Source organism: Drosophila sulfurigaster, chromosome 2R, assembly GCF_023558435.1.
Source record: "Drosophila sulfurigaster albostrigata strain 15112-1811.04 chromosome 2R, ASM2355843v2, whole genome shotgun sequence".
NCBI lineage: Eukaryota > Metazoa > Arthropoda > Insecta > Diptera > Drosophilidae > Drosophila > Drosophila sulfurigaster.
This window is the reverse complement of record NC_084882.1, coordinates 26,624,974-26,647,739: the sequence shown is the minus strand read 5'-3', so window position 1 is coordinate 26,647,739 and position 22,766 is coordinate 26,624,974. Positions and strand designations below refer to the sequence as shown.

Below are 22,766 nucleotides of genomic sequence, written 5' to 3'. Positions count from 1 at the left end.
TACAAATATTCGAGTTTGGAAACGTAATTCCATTAAATATTAAAAGAAACCAGAGCTTTCGACCGGCTATAATTGGTCTGGCAGCACTGATTCTCCGGCATTTTACTCATTTTGTTATTCCCCCATTCTTTGTGCGCTCCCTCTCTTTCATTTTTCTTGTATACATGCAGTTGTGTGACCGCAAGTTACATTTCCAAAATACATATATATTTAAGCGTTGTGATATACCAGAATGCAACACCTTGATAATGTTCACCAGGTCACACTTCATATAAGTATGCGAATGTGTATGTGATTGGACTGCGAGTGCGTCGTATTGCATTTGGTTTTGTTTCACAGTTGTTAACGGAGAAAGTGCAAATGGGTGAGTATGCATATATTACATAATTCAAATTACAACTGGATCATGCAGTAATAAATATAGTGAATGTTGCACAAATCTGCCAGTTTCGGTTTGTTAGCGGCTTTATGTTAATTCTTGTACACGAGCAGCGTGACCACAAGTTAAATCAGGAAATGCACTATTTTTCTTAAAAAAATAGTTATTATAAATTCAAGCTGGTAACACTTTACAAACTATATACGTATTTTCAAAGAAAGGCAAACTTTTAAAAATCGTTTTGCTTTTGTAATAAAAACTATTTAAAATTGATGTTCCTTTACATTCCTTTGATCATTTGTTGATTGGTTTTAGAAACTTATAAGCACTAATTTAGACGACATAAGGTTTTAAATATACCAAAAGACACTTCCGGTATTTTGCACCATTCAAATGTTAGTTTAGTAACGGTCATTTATTCCGCCAAAGTTTTAGAACTTCTGCAAATCATTTTAATTTAAGAACATTTCAACTGCACATACTTAAATTCTTATTACTTTAAAATTGTTATAAATTATTTCCAATTAGTTATTTGACTTAAAATGTAATAACGAGTTTTAACTCGACATTTTTGATTAAAGCATAAAAGCTGTGTTGGGAACTTTGTGCTAAGCAGCTTTTGTTTGCATGCGAAAAACCGTTTAAAATTCAAAATGAAATTTTGTGATGCGTTGCCAGTGCGCAAGAACCTTTTGCCTTGCCGCCAAATAATAACTGCCGCGTGGCGTAAACAGAAACAGTGCAACTGCAACTGTGCGCCGCAACGGTGTGTGCCACGGATTTTTATCATCGTAAGGAATTGGAACTTTCATCCGCATTTCTCGTGCATTGTTTGGTGTCCGTGTCCGTGTCCGCGCTCCAAGTTCTGGCCATGCAGTTTATTAATGTTCCAGTTAATTAATTATAAATTTCAATTCAATTAACACACCGTGTGGAAGGTCAGCTAACGAAACTGCAATACAGTTAAGTTTCAATATTGTTTTTTTGTTGTTAATTGAATCTCTAGTGTTTTGTCTGGAAACACCACGTGATAGCTTTGGGCTATTTTGTCCAAGTGGCGACAATTGTTTCTCCACATAAATGTTTTGTTGCATTTGAACTGTAGCTTAAATCTTAAATGCTCTAAATGGAAATAGGGAAATGCTTGCTGAATGGAGTTAAGCATTTACAAAATGAATAATAGCGCTATGGGACTATCTGTCATTCCCTTTTGTCAATTTTTATTTGACACATTTTATTGGGCAAATCGTTCGGCTATAATCCTTTTTGCATTTCGAATTTATTTACAAGCGCCCATTTTGGACGACCACTCGACGACTGTCAGCTCCCAAGGGCAACATATATTCTTTTCTTTTCTTTTTTCTTTTTTTTTTCTCGTTTTTTGGATTTTTGCTGTGCTCGTAATTTTTACTGCAAATCTGACTCGAATTCAGCCTGGGCTCTGTTATGCTGTCTTTCTGCTGTTGGTTTTTCGTTACAATATTTTCTCTTTTTTTCTTGCAACGTTCAACTTTTACTATTCCCTCTATGCTGTTGGTCTCTGGTCGTACGTATGTGTGGCATTCAATTAAATTCGTTTCAACAGCATTGCACTAAAGGGCTTAACTACAGTTCCGTTATGCATTTCTTTCATTTTACTGAATTGAATTCAATTTTCGTTGCTCAACAATAGGGCTAAGTAAGCAATTTTCCATATTTAAATGAGGTTAAAAGCACGTCAATGAGCTGTTAAAATTTAAATTTTAAAAGGCTTTAAACGTTATTCTCTATTTAATTATCAATAGTTAACATTATTTTGAATGCCAAAATAAATTTTCGTGCTATTCTACCTGATTTTCGTTTCTGCTTCACCATAATATACTTCAGTGAGTGATTTTTCATTTGTGTAGCTGAAATAAGCTGTCAACCAAAAGTATGTCGTTTGATTTAAAATAGCTATTGTTGGAAAATAGCCAAACAGGTAATTGAATGCATCGACTCCGTTTACCTGGTTGTGATTTTTTCTTTTGATTTCTTTTCACTCTTATCGTGAATTGAAAAGCAGCCAACGACGTCAGTTGAATACCAAATAATATATTGGGAATGGTCACACTGTTAAAATAAGTATGCTGTGCGACGATCGGTTTCATTTATCGATAACAAACGATAATTAGTTTGCAAGTTGAAAATCAATTGCAGCACTTATTGTAACAAATTCTCATTGGCAAATAATTAAATTACTTGAACTTTTGCGCCTGTCTGTGATTTGCAGTTGATTGCGCAGCACGTTGCAATTTAATGAGTTAACAGCACGTTAGTTTGTTGCAGCTTATAGCCTTACAAATTGATTAGCAACTTGGGTGGCCTCCGGGTCATAAACACATATGTACATAAGTGCGTATGTTGCAACAGTGTGAGAATAATCAGCAACGAGTAGCGACAACAAGAACAACATGCAACACACAGACAGACATTCTTGCTGCAGGGTCGCTTGATATTGCTTGATGCGAGCATATTTCAAGAGCATCATGGATTGCACGTAAGGATGCAGTTCTCATCCAGGCAGACGTCGTCGCCTTTTTCGGTTCACAGCCAGGATTTATGATGTTCGCTTGAAGGCGGGCCGTTGCCATTTCCGCTTCCGTTTCCTCTTGCTTTTCCGCTGCATTTGCAGGTTGCTCTTTCTCTCTACTCGTAATTCAATTGCCATTTCAACGCAAAAGATGCTTTGCTGATTTATGCGCTGTGCTTTGTTCTCTGACCCACAAAAGTAGGCAACATTTATTACACTTTCATATGTACAAGCGAGGGCAACTCGAACAGTAGTAGATGACAAAACAAACTTCCCTCGCTCATGATGCCATTAAAATTATTTAAATCAAATTTGCTTGCAAATAAAATATGTATGTAGGTTGTTGAGCGCGGGCTCATTATCATTAAATTTAAATTGCCAGCCGGGCTCGCATTTCATGTGGAATATTTGAAGGTTTTTTGCGTATGCGTATCGCTTAATTAAAACGCCTGACAAAGTTAATTTACTTAAATTTTTGACAACGCCAAAAATGACAATTAAATATTTCATTAGCGCTGCAACTCGGGGAATACGTTCTGCCGCACATTTACAGCAACATTAAAGCGCGCACACACTCACATGGAGAGCAACCGCAACGCCGAAAAGCACGCAACAAATTTTTGTTTATAAATTTCCATAAACGCATGAGCCAGAAAAATAAGTATGTGTGTGTGTGAAAGAGAGAGAGAGATATGGTATGTGTACTGCTAAAATCGAGTATTAAAGTTTCAAACAATGGCACGTAGTGCACTGTGGTCGCCGCATTTCTAAGGGATCCAAAGGCAAGCCGAGCGAAGCCAAGGCAAAAGCCAAAATGTAAACAGAAGAAGAACCAAAAGAGTTTGCGCTGTAAAAGCTGACAGAAATTGGAAGACAAAAGCGGAAATTGTTGTTGCTGTTGCTGTATATGTGTGCATACATGTGTGTACATATGTGGCATGCAGCGGGTGTCGTGTCACAAGGGATTGCAATTGCTATTGCAACACACAATAGTATGGAAATTATAAGCATAGTAAATATCAGTGGCGCATGCCACAAATCTGAGTGCATTAATAGTTGGTTTAACTATTCAACTGCGATTGGCATTGTTGCCACAACTCATTATAGTGTTCATTTGCAGCCTTCTCACTTACCACCTATCACATTGTTGTTGCTACTGTTGTTGCTGTTGCTGCATTTGATGTGGCCTGAAAGGCAACGGCGTGTGGATGCGGCGGATGTGGCAGATGTGGCAGCTGCGTGTTACATTTGCATGAGTGCGTTTTGAAGTCAGCGCAGAGGCCGACCGCTGTTTGTTGCCAGTTTGGCAGTTGGCAGTTAGCAAAAGGGGCTGGGGGGGCGGAAGACAGGACAGACAGTTGTGGCTGTGTCAGGCATTTTGAAGGCGTGCGCCACGCCTATGCAGTGACAGCGACAACAAAGTAAGCAAGGGCTACGTGTAGCGGCAATGCGATACGTGCCACACGCAACAACAATAACATTTAAGGCAAACCCACAGCAACTACAACTGCAACTGCAATGCAATCTTCTCATTTGGAAGAGCTGCAAAGCGCCGCCACATTTTCCGCATGCAAAATGAGCTGCAGCAAAGACCAAGACACCTTCTTCTTCTTCTTCTTCGGCTTTGTCACTTGCAACATGGGGCATTTCGAATCGGTCGTAGAACATAAATTTCAATTACATTTAATGCATTTACATAGGATTGGCATTTTGAATGTTTCCAATGTTTTTATCCAACACCAGCCAGAGTTGCCACCCTGGGCAAATTGCCAAGAGTTTGTGACGTCAGAGCTTGATGATTTATTAACGTCAAACTTGAAAATCGCATTTGTATATTTTTTGCAAAGTGCATTCATATTTAATAGAGTATAAAACGAGCGACGTCTGACAGTTTTGCGTTGCGCTTTGCTAGCAAAATGTTGCAAATTTATTTGCATGTATAAAACATGAACAATCTCTGTGGCTAAAGAGAGAGAGAGAGAGAGAGAGAGAGGAGGAGGAAGGAGCAGGCAGCTATATGCTGTTTTTGTTGCACTTAATTCGTTTAAATTGTTATAATGATGCCCTGTACCCATATGCTCTTGGGTCTCTCAAGTGTGCAACGAATAATAAACACTTGAGTTGATGCTGGGAACAATTTGCCAGCGGGCACAACCTCGGTGGAGTTTAATCTTTTAAAGTTTCAACTTAAGCGAAACTCAAAGTCAAGAATTGTTCATAAATTTGTAATGAATAGTTGGGAAACTTAAATATTTGCCCACATTGCAGGGTATCGCTTAGTCTTTAGTTCTCTACTAAGACAGTTATTACTTGTTTTTATGGTAATTTTGCGTCGGTCCAAATGAAATTAGTGCAAATATTTTAATTGCATTCCCTCTGTGTGTGTGTGTGCGTCGAGTTCCTAATGGGAAAATATGCCAAAAAGACGAAGCGGAAAATTAATATTTAAGCGCAGCGCATTGCAGAATTTATGCAAAACGTTCTCCAAAGCGAATCTTAGAGTAGTTGGCTAATGCTGCAATTTCGCATATATAATATTTAAAGTCTTACGACGCTCAACGATGTCTTTTGGCATGGAGATGAGCAGCCAGCTGCTTTCAGTCGTTACCCTGCTGTGTCTTTGTGGCGCAGACACGTTGCAACAATGCGGAACAACGACAACGACAACAACTGCTGAGGGCATGGCCAACAAAGAGGCACTTAATTAATTTTAAAGGCAGATTAAAAGCCAAGCGTAAAAACATGGCCAGGAAGAAGTGCACACACTCAACAAATGTCGGATGTTGCGCATACGCCACGTAGTCTTCATCTTTTGCTGCAACTTTATCTGACGTTGATTAATTTGTGTGCGTTCGCAATTAGTAGACAATTGCGGGGACAACGCTGAGGAAAGGATGCGCTTAATGAATGCAAAAACTTAAAGCCAACATCATCGATTCAAAGTGTTGAGAGCAAAGCCGGCAAATTGAGTCAACCTCAAATTGAATTCAATTACCTTTAACTCGACAGCAAAGTGGCTTAAAAAACTTTTCAAACTGAAAATAGAATAAAAAAAAAAACGGAAAAAAAGGTTGATCACACAAGCGTAATTCAAAGCCATTTCCAACATGTGTTTGTGTCTTGTCTGTTGCAGACAAAACGCGTGCTCCGAGAGCTAAAACTTGGATCAACTCTGAGTGTGTGTGTGTGTGTGTGTGACGGCTAAAGGAATTGACTCGAAAGTTTTTAGCCACAATATTTGACCTGCTTGCAACTTCATCAATAACAATAGGATAAACCTGCGCAAGTTTTCCTCTTGGCCATGGGACGAATTAGAAATGAGAAATGAGCAACAACCATAACGACATTGACAACAACTTAGTTAGTTTGTTTTTTTCTTTCTCAAAACTTTTATTTGTGCGGTAAATGAACAACGAACTAAGTTCTATGGGGTGTCAAGGTTTTTTGCAGCATAGTTCGGTAATTTTATAAAGCAGTCAATAAAGACGTTGCAAAGCAGCAATTGATTGAGATTCCTGTTGTTTTGACTTCAACAGACAATTTTTACTTAATTAAAAAGAAAGTGAAAAGTCTGTAAGTGGGTGAAGTTTTACCGTGAAAGCTTAGCTTTAATTTGATTAATTTGCAACAAATAAATTCAAGCTATTTAATTGTGTGAAGCAATTGAAAAGAAGTAAGAAAGCTACTGTTGAGTTTTCTCAACCCGTTACCCATTTTTAATTGAAACATATCTAAAATTATACCAAATTAATATACCACAAAAGTATTAAAATATACCGAAAGCTGCATTCGGTATATTGATACAAGTATATTACAACACTTAAAATATACCATATATTACAAAGTATACCAGTTTGTTATCCAAAGTAGCCAAATTCACATTTCAGTAAAGGTTTTTTGTCATACAAAAGTTTTTCTTTAATAACTTCTACAATTTGTATCTGATTGCAGGAATTATAAATAATGTATATATTATTGTATATACTAAACATCGCGACAATAATTTCAAAATTACAATTTTTTTTTGATAATTCAATATTCAACAAAATTGCAATATTTTCATTATTCATTTTCGAGTAAAGTGTTTAAAGTGCTTCTTCTCGCAAATCGCTCTCTGTTCACACAGATCTATTACCATTATACTAAGCTAGTCTAAGATCAAGTTAGACACTATAGTGTAGTTCTCGACTCTCTTGACACCCAAAATTACCGAACAGCATGTTGTTAGCGTCCATCTCGGAGCGGTTCAAGTCTTGATGGCTTGACAAACAGCATCGCTGAGCAGCGAGCGGACCTCAAGGATGTCTGAAGGATGCTGCAATTCATTCGCTCTTGCCGCTAGTTGTGCACTTAATAATTCATAAACATCAATCAGGCCCAGGACTCGTAGTGCATGCCAACCAAATGAAACCAAACATCAACGAGAGAACTAGAGAACGACGAAGCCTGCAATGGAATGAGGTTTTGTGTCATTTGTCTGGCCAGGCGGAGATGTCATCGTTAGAAGCTTTCCAAAGCACATTACAGGGCGTCACATGGACTAGAGTAGTGAGTGTGTGCATGTGTGTGAGAGTGTGTGTGTGTAAGAGAGAGTGTGGTTAGTGTTTGTGGCTCTGCATTAGTAAACATTTTGTTGTCAACGCTCGTCATTTGCCGTCATCCCCACGAGAGAGGCTCACACGAGTCGTCAGCACTGCAGTTGAAACCACTCGGAGCAACTGAAGCTGATTGTGAGTGTTAATGGCAGCTGGCAAAGAGGAGTGGGAGGGGCAGGAGGACGTAGCTGGGAAAGGATAAAGGTGCGGCTGTATTCAAGCCTTCGCTGCAGTCTAGGCACAAAAACGCCATGTTTTTAATGGCTTTTACTGGAATTAATAAATGAGTATGCTCATCGCGTGGCATGCACGACCAAAAGCTGTGCTATTGATTAGTGTTGCTAATGAAAACAAGTTATGTGGTTTAAAATTCACAGAATTTGAAGCTGAAATATGCAGATATGCACATAATTAAAAGCGAGAAATTTATCAAAGCTGAGAAGAGAATACGATCGGAATTGCTTTTTATCTGGCAATAATTATTTGATATTTGCAATAGAGGAAAGTCTAAAGTATTCAAGATATATATAGTAATGGCAAGATTAATCGGATGATACACAATAATCGATTGTTTTCTTTAGATTAACGATCGATTATTTTCATTTTTCTTCGATTAATTGCATTTAATTATTTCACAGTCCAAATAAATCACATGATTCATTAAGCGATTAATGAGATTTTTTTCTATCACTTTTTCTACATATTTTTCTTGGAAGATTTTTACAATTTTATATATAAGTTAGTACCAAAAGTTCTTGGAGACTTGTGACTATCTTTATCTTCAAATATTATTAAAATACTTATAAAATTTTTAATGTTATCATCTAGTATTAAATACTAATTTGATACTTCATTGTAAAATTAATTTTCTTTATTCATTTCTTGAAATGTTGTACATACCCCACTACTACTAACAGCATCTACAGGGTACAAACAATACATTAAAAAGTCGAAGAAGCAGCGAGCATACAATAAACATAAACAATGCTATGCTCACTCAGACATTCGCAAACGCATTTAAAAGTTAAAACAATCAGATAATTAATGATGCAGATTGCTTAACTGGTTGCGATGGTGAATAAATAGAACTTACTCCTCTTATCCGAGGCAACACACAATGTTTGCACATTGCTTGCCACGGTCCAAATAGTTTATTGCATATTGCAATCGCAAAGTACAAACAACAACAAATCAGAGAGCAACGAAGGGAATGTGAAAAGAGAAATGCAAATAAAACAAATGCAGAAAATGGCATAGTCTAGTTCTTTGATAGAAATACGAGACGAATTTCGAATATCTTAATCAAAACAGGCAAAGGTAATAAAAATAGCGAGAAAGTTACTGTCGAGTGAGCTCGACTGTGAAATACGCGCTACTGATTTTAAATAAAAGCAAATCAGTGTGGTATCATTTTTATAATATACCAAAATAATATACCGCATACGGTATATTTGGTATATTGATATACAAATACATTCAAAATATACCATATATTACAAAATATACCAGATTGTTAGCCAAAACAAAAAATTATATCCCCATCTCTTATTGTCTCTGAAATCTAGGTGTTCATACAGACGGACGGACAGACAGACAGACGGATATGTCTATATTGTCTCCGCTGTTGATGCTAATCAGGGAATCAGGGACCTTGTAAGGTCGGAGATACATTTTTCTACTTTTTACATACATTTCCTGCAGTCACAATGTTAGAATACCTTTCTTCCTAATGGCTAGCGGGTATAAGAATGAAAAGATTTCAGTTGTTCATGATGGAAAGGAAATGAAAATGAAATGAGCTTTGAGAGGTATTCGCTTGGTTGCATAGTTTATGACAAAGTTGATATTCTTTTTAAGCCAATTAAAATTTGTTTAGTTGACTTCAAATAATAAACGAGTTAATCAGGCATTTACTTTATTATTTACGAATAAATTAGAATAAATAAGTGGTTGAATATTAAAACAAATATTAGTTATGTTGTTTAATTTGTAAAGTGACATATATCAAATTGATTTATTAAATATATAAAATCACAAATGACTATTTATTCATATGAATGAATGCATAAAAGTCTCGTTTACAAATTATTCGGGTAATTTTTGCGTGAAACCGCATCATTTACATAAATGCTCTTGAATGACTCGACTCGGCTTCCTGATGATATTGATGATATGTATATTTAAACATATTCAACATGAACATGACGTGACATTATCTTACATCCGTGCCGAGTCATTAATCAATCGCATAACAATGTAATTGAACGCAATGCAACGCATCCACAAGTAGAATGGGAAAATTCGATTAAATGGAAATGAACGAATTCAATCGACAAATGTAAGCCCCAGGCTTGTTCTGGCTTTAGCCCCAGGCTTCTCTACCGAACACACTCACATTTATAACCCCACACACGTTCGATGGCCACAATACAAATCGCTGACCACACAACACACACATCGTCTCTCCACAAGGGAATCATGTTTCCATTTTTCCCTCTCTCTGCAGTCCAACCATGAATAGACAGACAGACGGAGTATAGTGTGGCTCTCTAGCTATTGTTGATGCTTTTTTAGAAATCAGTGAAACAAACAACAAACAAAATGTCTAAAAACGTTTTGTGTGTTTGTGTCGACTGCGCTAAAATGCAGGAAAAACTCATTTCAAATTATAAACACGAGCCTCGTGCGCCGTTTTATGTCCTCTCCCAGACAGCAGCGACATCCTAGACAGCCCAGTCAGGTCGCCCGGCATCCTGGCAGCCTGTGGCAGCCTGCAAAGGCAAAGGCAGTCAGAGGCAGGGAGGCAGGCAGTCAGAATCTGTCGCACGACACAAAAAAGCATCGCAATACAAAACAAGTCGAAATGTGTTGCAATTGCAGTCGGTGCAACTCGGGGATACCCTTTAAAAAGTATTTAGTTGATATTTGTGTCTTGGGAATAATTAAATGCTGCTTGGGGACAAAGATAGTTTATATTTATTTATTTATTATAAGGCTTAGATTATAATTTAATTTATAACTAGCGCTGGCTGCTTTGACGTTTGGCATGATACGTTTACACAACTTTATGATGTTTCTAAAATAAAGATAACTAATCTCGGCAACAAATCCAATTCAATACAAAAATAATTAAGTAAATGAATTGATGTTGCTTTGACATTAAATACAAAATAATAGTTCACAAAGTTAAGAAATATATATAATATGTGAAGCTTCGAATGAGTTAATTCTATGATTTAAGAAATTATTCTGTCACTCAAAAACTGAGTATGAAAAAACAGAAAGGTTGCATATATAATTAAAGCTTATTGAATTATGTTTTGTATATAACATGTCAAAATTAAATTTTATTTAAGTCATATATAGAAGGAATATACCATTAAAATTGAGGCAGCAGTTAAAATTTGCGTTGGAATTAAAATTTTATTGTGTGTCGTTTATTACGTATACGTTCCGTTTATCAGAGTTTTATTTGATTGATGGACTTCTCTTTATATATAGGTCGTTTGTTGTTGATAATTTAATTATTGAACACTTACTTTTGATATACTTATATAATATACATATATTATAATTATCAAATTTCCATTTTTAATAAAAAAAACGAGAATTTAATCTATATTTATAATTTTAAAAATATATTATAGTAATACAAAAACTTAGAAAATAAGCATGCTTTATTTGATTTTGTATTACTATAATGTATTTTTAAAATCATAAATATAAGTTATGATCTCGTTTTTTTAATAGCTTCGCTTGCAGCATTTTACAGTAATGAAAGCAAATTTAATTTTAAAGTTACGATATTAATTAGCTTATATTCTATTTTCTGGAACTGCAAATTAAAGTGGACTACATTTTAGTATACCCACTGCATTTGCCATAAGTTACAGGGTAACAATATGTCCTTGCTTTGAGTTTTGGTGCAGCAATTGTGCAGCTGTTATTTTCGCGCTCGCTGACAAACTAAATGTTGCATAGTTAAGGGCGCCGAGATTTGTGCTTCGCTCTAAATTATGTTAGCTGTCTCATTCTAGCGACAGCTACCCGCGACTCTCTCTCTCGGAAAGTTTTGGCCAGTATTACTGCATTTATGAGGTAGGTAGCCAAGTACACTGTGTGTTATTATGTGCCCAACACTTTTGGCCGGCAAAAAGCAAAAGCGCCACAGCATTTCTAAGCCTGACGAAACTTTTAGCACGTGACAGATTTGCGAGTTCTTTTTTTTCTGGTGCCTGGGAACGCACTTAGTTGATCAGTTGCCCAAGAGAATGCTGCGAGGAGCCCTTTTCTATGGCTCCATTCATTGCCTCGTTTTGCGCAGCAATTGTCGAATAATTTGCAAGTTGATGTGAAAAGTTTTCCAATTGCAGTTGGTGTTGGTATCTGGCAAAAAAAAGGGCGATTCATTTGGGTGTTTTGTTGCCAATTTCCTACTTTCCTGCGCAAATTGAAATGGAAATAAATGAAAACAAAATATAAATGCATTTTTGTTTTGAATATTTTCGTAAAGTGGAGCAAATGTGATTTATGGCTTTAAATTGCAACTTTAAAGCCGAGTGAATTACATGGATTTGCATAAGATATCTCCCCACATCTGCATGCCCATTGAATTCAATATTTCAAATGTTACTTTGCACACACGTAGCTGCTTCCACACTCCGACTCCTTTGCCACATTTAAGGATTTATTAGCCATTGAGCATGAGCTCTCTCTCTCTTATTGATTTAAATCCTGCTCAAGCCATGAGTGCATAGCCTCAGCCACTCGACACAACGCTTGCATTTCCCTTTTGCATTTTCTCTCTCTCTCTTTCTCTCTCTCGGGGTTCTTGATGCAAAAATATTTAAGCTCTTAAAGGAAACTTTTCGAGTATAACGACGAAAAACTGCGCTTGCTAATGGACGTTAATAAGCCGTTAAATTGCCTAATTGGCGATTATGAGTCTCAAGCGCAAAGGGCTAAGTAAAAGTGCGATAAAGGAAAGAGTTTCAAGCCAGTCGGAGGCACTTGGCGAAAATATTTGCCATGCTCATGCACTCCACTAGCATTTTGGCTTGGCTTTAACCCTGCCAACCCACGTTGGGCGCCAAACCAAATTGTTGTAGCAAGTACTTTAAAGCAGAATCCAGGGCATGCAATAACCGTAGTACGTACGACGGCAGCCAACAACAACAGCAACAGCAACAAAAATCATAAATAGCAAGCTAGAGTGCATTTTGAATCGGACAGCAACAGCCACAGTAGCAACAGCAACATCAACAGCAACATCAACAGCAACAGCAACAGTAACAACAACAAGCATAACAGCAACAGTAACAAGCAAAGCGGCTTTAAGGATTTTGGAAAATGTTTCAGGTTTTTTTCCGCCTACCTGCACCTGATGGATGACTTTTGGGCATGCCAAAATTGTGTTGTGTGTTGTTGGCTGAGTTTATTTTTCATTTTATTTCGAACAGCATAAATTCAGCAGAAACAATTTAATTAAAAGCTCAGCTGCAATAATAAATCTGAAATAAATATTATTCAAAAAAAGTATAATACTTTTTATGGTCTATAAGAAATGCAACAAACAGAATTGTGCAAAACGTCAAAAACACACAAATTTACAGCTGAAAAAACTTGAAAGAGAACAATTATCTTTGAATGGAAATATGAAAAAATATGATTTTTTATATGTCGACTATAGCTATTCATTGCTAATTGTATAACATTATTAGCAATACAAAATACAAAATAAATTAAATTCATTTAAATTAAATTAATCGAGGAAATGATTATATACATATGTAATGTTGGTTATATAGATAACCTTTGATTATTTAATATGTGGGATATTTGATAGTATGTGTAATAGTACAGTTTGATAAAACTTAAATAATCGATAAATAATTGTACAGTTTGATTAAACTTAAATAACACTGCTTCCTTCTCACTCCTAAATGTTCTACTTTCAACGACTAATAATCTACTTCTCACGACTTTTTTTCAACTTCTTTCTATTACTAACGACTAATGATACCGATAGCTTCGTGACTATCGACTTGCTAATGCCAACCAATACCAATAGGGTCTATCGACTAGTCAAGTAAAAAATAAATAAATTACAAACTAAATCAAATGTAGTAAATTAAATTAAACAAAGAGTCAATAATAGGCAATAAATAGTATGCACAGAAAAAATAAATAAAATCAGAAAAGTTGCATTAACAAAGCAAAGAGTCAACAATCAAACAAGCATATAAATTATGGAGTCGAGTGTGCTCGACAGCGATAAACTCGTTGAACTTCGAAGTAAACAAGTCGAATGCGAAGAAAACAAATGGCATTAAAACTGAAAAATATTGCTTTTACAAGACAATAATAATAAGAGATGCAATCGCTGGAGTCTATTGATATTGTTGAACTTGTGACTGCTCCCGCGAGTCAGGTTTGAATTATTAATGGTTGGGGTATTTCATGTTCGTTCAGTTCGTTTGCATTGCCCGTTTTTCTCTCTTTTTCTCTCACTCACTCTCTGTCTCTGTTTTTCTTTTTTTGGTTGCTGGTTGCCCTTGCCTTTGGCAAGCTGCCAAATTGTGTTGTTCGACGTGGGCGGTTACCAGCTGCAGGGGGCGTGACAGCAGCATACAGAGAGCAGAGCTCTTCATTGCTTTGAATTTTGGGCTGCATAAATTGCAACAACGAGTCGAGTCGCCATCTCTGCAAATTGCCCCTGCGGCTGGCGAAGCAATTAAATTTCATTTTATTAACTGCTCTGCAAATCGTGGCAAGTTGCAAGCTGCACTGCGTGTGCAATTAGCACGCTGTGGTGTCCATCAGACTCCACACAGTCCAGTCCAGTTCAGGTCCAGTCCAAGCCACATAAAAACCTCAAATGTCAGAGCATCGACATCAGTCCTAGTGACGCCCAGACTAGAAACCACATTAAGTTAACACCCACTCGACTCTTCTTGTTATTTGTCCTGTGCTTTGTTTGTCCAGCGAAATTTACATAGACAGTTGGGGCAACACACAAAAGAGTTTGGGGCAACTCGATAGCAGATTTTGGCAAAAATAAGTGCTTGGCTTTTGGGTGAAAGTGGCTTGAGTTTGAGCTAGAAAGGCTTAGCCATGTTTTTCGTTTCTCTTTTTTTTTTTGGCTAGAATCAAATTGTTCGGCACAAGCCAACGATAAGTCACACGTTGCTGCCACACAGAAAAACAGATAGAAGGGCAGAGACTTGCCACACAGTTGCATGTGGCATTGAAGTGACAGCCAACTGGGTCAACAATTGTGAAATTCGTTCGTTCATTCGTTCGTTCGTTCGTTCGCGTTGCTGGCAACATTTCAGCTTGTTATCCCCCGAATTGTCAGCCATTTAGATTGAGGCACATGGGGCACATATGTACTTACTTGGGGCATTGAGTGTCGCTCATGATCGTTCTCATGATGGCCAGCTAAAATGCATTCAAGTAATGCTCAACTCAACCAGTTGAATGCGACTTTGAGTCGCATTTCAACTGACGTCGAATGTTATTTCGATTATGGAAATGTGGCAGACACTTTTTTTTTTCGGTTGCAATATTCGTTCGTTGCTCTTTGCATTTTAATACGCTTAACTGCTCACATGGAAAATATAAAGCAGATGGCATGCGAGTTTGCAATTTTGTAGTGTATTGGCGTAAAATAAGAAATGAAAGGTGCCATCTAATATGTAATAAATACAATTCCGTCCTCTATTTGGTAACTTTGACAAAAGTAAACTAAATAAAGTTGTTATATCGATAACAGAAAACTGGTGCAACATAATAATAAATATATATGAATATTTGTAGAGGAACAAATGGTTAAAGAAAATAAAATAAATATAAAGAAAATAAAATAAAATAAAATAAAGAATATAAAATAGAAAAGATTAAAATAGAAAGTGCTCTTACACTGAAAATGAGTTCAAGTTTTTGGTCTTAATTAATAAGAATTTTGGTATAAAACATATCTTGATATTAATTTGAAAACACATCTTGATATTAAGAACTTTTGATATAAGACCCAAGTTCTTATTAATAAGAGAAAAAATAATATATTTTGAAGACCAAAAATTGTATTATAAGATCAAAAAATATATTTAGAATTTGGTCTTTTTAAAGCTGATGTTCTCAGTCTTAACAATTATTTCTAAAAGTGGTCTAATTTTAAGATTACAACTTTTAAGACGAATGTTTTTGGTTTTAGAAATTCGTATTTTTTCAGTGTAGGTAGGATCAATTCAGTATTAATATTTAGACCGAGTAACCGGCTTATAGCTTGAGAAACCTTTAACAAATTGTGTGTTTTTGAATACTATTTATTATGAGGTGTTTGTTATCTATAATTGTTTATCTATAAAAACTTTATTTTACATTCCTTACTTTTCTTTTTCTTTAAGTAGCAATGACCATATGCGCCCTTATCATTTTATTGGTATTTGAAATACATTTATTTGAACAATTTATATATTCCTATTATTTGTTGTCAAAGTGGATTGTAAAACTGTTGAAAACGTTGTACGTTTACATGTTGCATAAAAGTCAAGTATCATTTATTGGAGCACACACAATTCAATTAGATTTGACTTGTAAGCGGCTTAAATAAAAGTTAACTTGCCGTGACCACTTGATGGCCAAGCGAGAGAGAGAGAGAAAGCGAGAGCATTGAGACAATGAAATCCAAACAGTATTCACTTTGATGATACTCCTCAAATACTTGGGAGCAGCCATCGAGCTGTCTGTCTAGTGGCCACAAAGAGTTTTGCGATGGAATTGCATGAGCACGGACTCGACAACTGATGTGGGGGTGAAAAGTTTCATGCTGCCGTTGCTGCTGCTCGTGGAAAACTCAATTCAATTTCCGCTAGACAGCTGCATATTGTTCCATTTCCACTTGAACACTTACATTTGTCGGCTGTCAAAGACGTGCTGTGCTCTCTTCTGCTTAACTTTGCTTGAGAAATGTGTGTGTGTGTGCGTGTGTGAGAGTGTGTGTGTGTGTTGGGGTCATGCCCAAGTTGCAGTTATACATAACTCGTATGCGTGTATTCGTTTCATTTAAATGAGCAGGCAGTTGCGCCTATTTAAACGAAAGCATTGAATGCAGCTAAAGCAAACACTCAAACACATGCTCAAGCACTTCTCTATGTATGTGTGCTTCTGTGTGTGTGCTTGTGTGTGCAACATACACAAAACAAACCCACAGCAAGATGTAGTGGCAGAAGAAGAACCTCGACTCGACAGCCAGCCAGACTCTTAACCTCAATGAGCCCCAGCAGCTGCCCGCAACGTGGCGTATGAGTAACGTAGCGAAGCAGCAGCAGCAGCAGCAGCTGTGGCAAAATGTTATAGCACAACTCCGGGGGCTACTTGTTGGTTCCTCAAATATTTATAAAAAGCAAAGAGCCTCTTTTGTTGTTGCCCCACACACTCACCTCTCCCCTCTCTCCCCCTTTCTTCTCTTTGTAGATGCACTCAAATTTGCTGATATTTATTTGGCGCCGCAAACTTTCATTTCTGCTGCTGGCCTCTGGCCTCGTTTTGCTTGGTCTCTGGACATGGGCCATACTCATCGATACAACAAAAACAACGCTCACTCAGTCACAGCCACAGCAACAACAACAGCAGCAGTTGGCGCCATCGAGTGAGTCGAGTTATCAGCACGTTCACATCATACAGAAATTGATTGCCCAAGCGAATCGTGTTTTGCGAGCCGAGCGGCAAAAGGATAACGCCGATCGATCGCCGCCTTCACCAGCGCAGCAACGTTTGTTGGGCAACGTTCGCTTTGTGCGTCCCACGCAGGCGAAGAAGGCGCCGTTGCCGCTGGCCGAGAGTTTTCTCTTCGAGCAGGAACGTTTGAAAATCCTCGAGCAGCAGCAGCGACAACGCAACGCTGGCATGGAGGAGTTGAACGCCAATGCCGAGGATGATCGCATGCTCAGCTCTGCGGAGCGACAGACGCAATACGAACACGAGCTGCAACGCATGGGCGTGCCCACTGTGTCCGGGATTGGTCCGGATGGGCCTCGGGCTCCGAGTGAGCGATTGGTGCATCTGGATCTGAAGGGTGCGCCACCCAAGCTCAGTTTTCTGAAGCAACTGCTGCCGGTGCTGCGTGCTCTCGGCGCCACGGGGCTGCTAATTGAGTACGAGGACATGTTTCCATACAGCGGTGCTCTGCAGCCACTTGCGGCACACAATGCATACAAGGAGAGCGAACTGAAGGTAATGTAAAACGATGCACGACTGTGAGATACTTGTTAAGTACTTTATACTAAGCCACAATGACAAATACTTCCACAATTATGCAATTTTAGTATTATATAATATATTTTATGAAGTACAAATATAAATAAGACATTATCTTAAATGAAAGTAGTTTTATCAAAGCTTTGAAAAAAGTTCAAAATAAGTTTGTTCACTTAACATGTATTATACAAACATTTTTTGTCGAACATATTCGAAGTCAAGGCACAGTGAATGCAGGACTTTAAGAAAATTTCTCCTAACTAATTTATATATAGCAACAATATGAATTATAGAATAAATTTTATAAAGTAGGAACATCAATAAGAAATTATCTTAAATTAAAGTAGTTTTATCAATGCTTTAAAATAAGTTCGTTCACTGAACATGTTCAAACATTTTGTATCGAACATGTTTGAAGTCAAAGCACAGAGAAGCAGGACTGTAAGAAAATACCTCCTAACTAAATTATGTATATGTAGCAATAATAAGACATACATCCAGTATACAAGTATTACACAATTTTCGTATTATAGAATAAATTTTATAAAGTAGGAACATCAATAAGAAATTATCTTAAATTAAAGTAGTTTTATCAATGCTTTAAAATATGTAACATGTACGAACATTTTTTATCGAACATGTTTGAAGTCAAAGCACAGAGAATGCACGAATGCCTGAAAGGATACCTGCTAACTAATTATTTATGTATATGTAGCAACAATAAGATGCACTTCCAGTATACAAGTATTACACAATTTTAGTCTTATATAATATTAATAAAGTTTGTGAGGTAAAATCTAAATAAGAAAACAATTCGAAATCAATTCTAAATCCTTTAAATAAGTTCGTTCAAAAACATTTCTTGAGCATTTGTTGATCAAACATGTTGGAAGTTAAAGCCCAGCGATAACTTTAACATGTTCGATCAGTGAGCTGTTTGGTTTTAAGCGCTTGCGTTGTTTGAACATGTATGCTGCAGTTGTTCTTTTAAGCGTTGCGTAGGCGTTCGCTTATCGATAACTTTGGCCAATTGTAATCAATCAGTACTAGCTGCAACCGATCAATTACCAGCTGCTTGTCGATAAGCTTCGCTTTTGCTCGTTTAAATTTGAAAATATAATATATCGGCAGTGTAATATAAGGTTTTTTTATTTTCCATAATATATCATCATTTAAACAAAAATGTGTTATTTCTAATACTATAATTCATTTATTATAACATAAAGAGTTTTTAATTGTGATCTATTTTTTCTTCCTTCATTTCAAAGGATTTCCTGGAGACTGCTTGGGTTGAGCACGGCCTCAGCATTATGCCGCTGGTGCAGACCTTCGGCCACTTGGAGTACACACTGAAGCTGCAGGAATTCGAGCATCTGCGCGAGCTGCCCGAGAGTCCGCAATCCATTTGCCCCAGTCGACCGCAAAGCATGGCGCTGCTGGAGCAAATGCTCACCCAGGTGATTGAGCTGCACATGCGCCCCTCGGCCAATGCGACGCCCGCGACACCCGAGCTACCCATCAAGTTCACACATCTGCACATTGGATGCGATGAAGTGCAGCGAATGGGCGAATGTTCGCTTTGTCGCCAGCGACTGCGCAGCGAAATCTTTCTCACCCATGTGATTAGTTTGGCGCACTTTGTGCGTCGTCGCTGGCCACAATTGAACGTGGTGATCTGGGATGATCAGCTGCGCGAGATGACGCTGAGTGAGCTGCAGAATTCGCAGATCGGCAGCTATGTGGAACCCATGGTCTGGGTGTATGCCAACGATATCTATCACTTTATACAGCCCCAACTGTGGGACACCTATGCCAAGGTGTTTCCCAGTGCCTGGACTGCCTCCGCCTTCAAGGGCGCCTTTGGGGAGAGCCTGCTGGTGCCGCCGCTGCAGCAGCATCTGGAGAACAACATTCGCTGGCTGGCGGTGATCGCGAAGGAGGGCGGACGCTTTGCCAAGGGATTGCGTGGCTTGGCGCTGACGGGTTGGCAGCGTTACGATCACTTTGCTGTGCTCTGCGAACTACTGCCTGTGGGCATGCCTAGTCTGATGACATCGCTGTCCACCGTATCCAAGGGTTACTTTAGCACCAATCCACGCGACAACGAACTGTTGCGTGTACTGCGCTGCGTCTTCCAACCGGACAGTCGACGCTCTGGCCACCCATGGCTGGAATTGCATCCGAATGCCCATCACAGTCAGCTGTTTGCCGTCTGCAGCTATCCGGGGCATCTAGTCTACAAGTATGCCATGCGTCTCTACGACAAACTGAGCGAGGTGAACGTCTATTTGCAGCAGGCGCGGGAACACAGCGCCTGGCTATCGGACTATAACGTGAGGCATAACTTCAGTTCACCGCTGCGTGTGCATGAGTTGACAGTGCGCACGCCACAGCTGATCGAGGAGCTGCGCGGCATGGCGCGGGAGTCGCAGCAGTTGCTGTGGGAAGTGTACGATGAGCATACGGTGGCTGAGTTTGTGGAGCAGCACATTTATCCGAGCATTAGTGCGTTGCATCGCCAGCTGGCAAGTGGACAGTTGTTGCTGCAACGACGCACATGGCCGCAACGACCGTTGCCCATATCCTTGGAGCTGCGACAGGACATGGGACTGATTACACTGGAGCAGCAGCAGCAACAACAGCAGCAGCATCCGCACTGAATAAATTTATAGTGATTCTTACACTCATACACACACATACATATTTTGTAGTTAAGGCGTTCGAAACGCCGCTCTAAGCCAAAAAAAAAAAAAAAGAAAAAATAAGCAAAAACATGATAATAACAATATTAATTCGAATGTTAACAGCGCTGCGGCATTTCTCGATAGTAGTAGTGAAAAAAACATCAAATGTTCCATTCTTTTCTAGCTAATCAATTAATCGTGCACTCATGCATACACATAAAATACATTTAATAAATAAAATTCGCTATTGCAAAAAACTGCATTTTTAAATTCAAAATTTCAAATGCCGCCAAAGCAAGCAGTGGGGAAGCAGTGTTCTCACAGCTTTTGAACTGCTTTTTGAACGTTTGTGCGGTGCTGCTAACTTGCGCAAAATACAGGACCAAAGTTCTTTTTTGGTATATTGGCGATGTCATGCGTATTTTCGGCAAAGGACGATATGCAATTGAAGAAGAAGAAGAAGCAGGCATAGCGGGCAAAACATGTGTTCACGCAAAATCGATGGATGATAAACGTTAAGAAATTGTCGAAAGTACAAGACAACGTATCGCAACCAAAGTTAACAACAAAATTTATTGATTTTTAAACAACAATTACGCGCTGTACTGTACTGTTCGGTGTTGTGCTCTCATTGCGTCGTTCGACTGAAAAAGTGCAAATTATAAATAGCTGGCAACAAAAATGGGCATTACAGAAACGCCGAAAACAGCAGCAGCAACAACAACAACTACAATTGCGATTGCAGCAACAACAGCAGCAGCAGGAACAACAACAACGACAGCAGCCAGTGAAAATAAACAAATTCTGACGTTGGATATATTTCAGGAGATATTCAAGCATGTCGAGCCGGATGTGCAAATCGAAACTTTCGAGGTGCGTCATTAAGTGTGTGTGTGCTTGGGTGTTTGCAAATGTTTATGTATGTGTGAATGTGACGTGCTTCTTTCTTCTTTCTCTTCTCCTTCTATACATAACAACAGCTAACGCAAGGCTCGGACCGGGGTGATAACTATACGGCAGCACTGTATCGCATCAAGTTGAATGGGCAGCGTCACAGTTTGGATGGAGGCGAACACAAATGGGAGCAGAACGTCATCTGCAAGGTGCTGCCAGAGAGCGTTGTCCAACGTGAGGCCTACAAGAGCGATAGGCTATTTCGGCAAGTTTTTTTTTTATATATATTTTCGTTTTTAACGTGACGGTTTAGATAATCACTGTCTCTCTGGAGGATTATAATTCAATTATTCGACCGGTGTATTAGCTATCCAACCTAATGAAACTTGATGAACAAATGCTCATTGCTTGTTGATTACTATATAAGAAAAGAAATATGTATTTAATTACTATACTACTAATTTTACATTATTGTTATCAAGCAAAGTTTACAACTAAAACTATTTTGCAGCAATGAAGTTGAATTTTATACCTCTATTATGCCGGAGCTACTTAAATTTCAAGCCACCAAAACAGGTGTAGAAGCGCCTCTGTTCAATGCCTTACCCAAGTGCTATACAGCACGACATGATCTGCTCATAATGGGTAATAATATAATATATCAACATTTATTCAATTTGCTAATAATTTCGATTTTCCAGAGGACCTGCGGGTGCGTGGATTTGAAATGTCGGATCGCCTCAAGGGCCTTAGCATCGAGGAGACGCAGACGGTGTTGCTGCAAGTGGCTCAGTTGCATGCGCTGAGCTTAGCATATAAATTCGAGCATCCGCTGGAGTTCAACAAGATGTGTAGTCTGATTAGTGAGGGCATTTTCTGCACGGCAAATACCAGTTGGTATCGCAACTATTATGAGCGTCTCACAAAGAATGCCATTAAAATGGTTTCCGATGTGCTGCCTGCGGATTCAAAATACATCCATGCATTGTGTGACTTTGCGGAGAGTTCATCTTTCTTTGGCCAAATGGTCGAATTGGCCAGCGCCGAATCGCCTTTATCAGCTATTTGTCATGGCGATTGCTGGGTGAATAATTTCTTATATCGCTACGATCCGGAAGATCGACAACAGGTGCTCGAGGTGGCGTTGTTGGACTTTCAACTGGTGCGTTACAGTTCCATTGCCTTGGACATTGCCAATCTGTTGTATTGTTGCACCACTAAGGAAATGCGTGACGCTCAGCTGGAGACGATGCTCAAAGTCTACACAGAGGAATTGTTCAGATGGCTGGAAATACTGTGCACTGAATTACCTGAACATTGCAATACGCTAGAAAAGTTTCAGGAACTGTGAGTTTTTTATAAAAAGGATTGCAAGAAAATGTACTAATGTATCAATTTTGTAT

The 22,766-nt window shown here is 38.4% G+C and overlaps 3 protein-coding genes across 4 annotated transcripts in view; 2 read left to right on the top strand and 1 right to left on the bottom strand.

Moving 5' to 3' along the window:
• The first annotated feature begins 209 nt into the window (after positions 1-209).
• Positions 210-20,731, top strand: LOC133837797 (hexosaminidase D). Of its 2 annotated transcripts, none has more exons than XM_062268684.1 (3): positions 210-364; positions 17,003-17,761; positions 19,054-20,731. In XM_062268684.1, exons 2-3 carry the CDS (start codon positions 17,003-17,005, stop codon positions 20,443-20,445), a joined length of 2,151 nt encoding a protein of 716 aa, XP_062124668.1. In that variant the 5' UTR covers positions 210-364; the 3' UTR covers positions 20,446-20,731. The 2 variants fall into 2 exon arrangements, with proteins under 2 accessions (XP_062124668.1, XP_062124669.1); XM_062268685.1 differs by lacking the exon at positions 210-364 and adding an exon at positions 1,121-1,341.
• Positions 19,015-22,766, bottom strand: part of LOC133837811 (acylpyruvase FAHD1, mitochondrial) — a 17,877-nt gene continuing 14,125 nt past the window's right edge. Inside the window, exon 8 of the mRNA XM_062268703.1 lies at positions 19,015-19,027. The gene's annotated coding sequence lies outside the window, so the exon portion shown is untranslated. The remainder of the gene's footprint in view (positions 19,028-22,766) is intronic.
• LOC133837805 (uncharacterized) overlaps positions 20,920-22,766 on the top strand; it is a 2,510-nt gene continuing 663 nt past the window's right edge. Inside the window, exons 1-4 of the mRNA XM_062268696.1 lie at positions 20,920-21,342; positions 21,450-21,628; positions 21,875-22,008; positions 22,065-22,710. Coding sequence (XP_062124680.1) covers positions 21,151-21,342; positions 21,450-21,628; positions 21,875-22,008; positions 22,065-22,710 — 1,151 coding nt within the window. The 5' untranslated portion in view covers positions 20,920-21,150. The remainder of the gene's footprint in view (positions 21,343-21,449; positions 21,629-21,874; positions 22,009-22,064; positions 22,711-22,766) is intronic.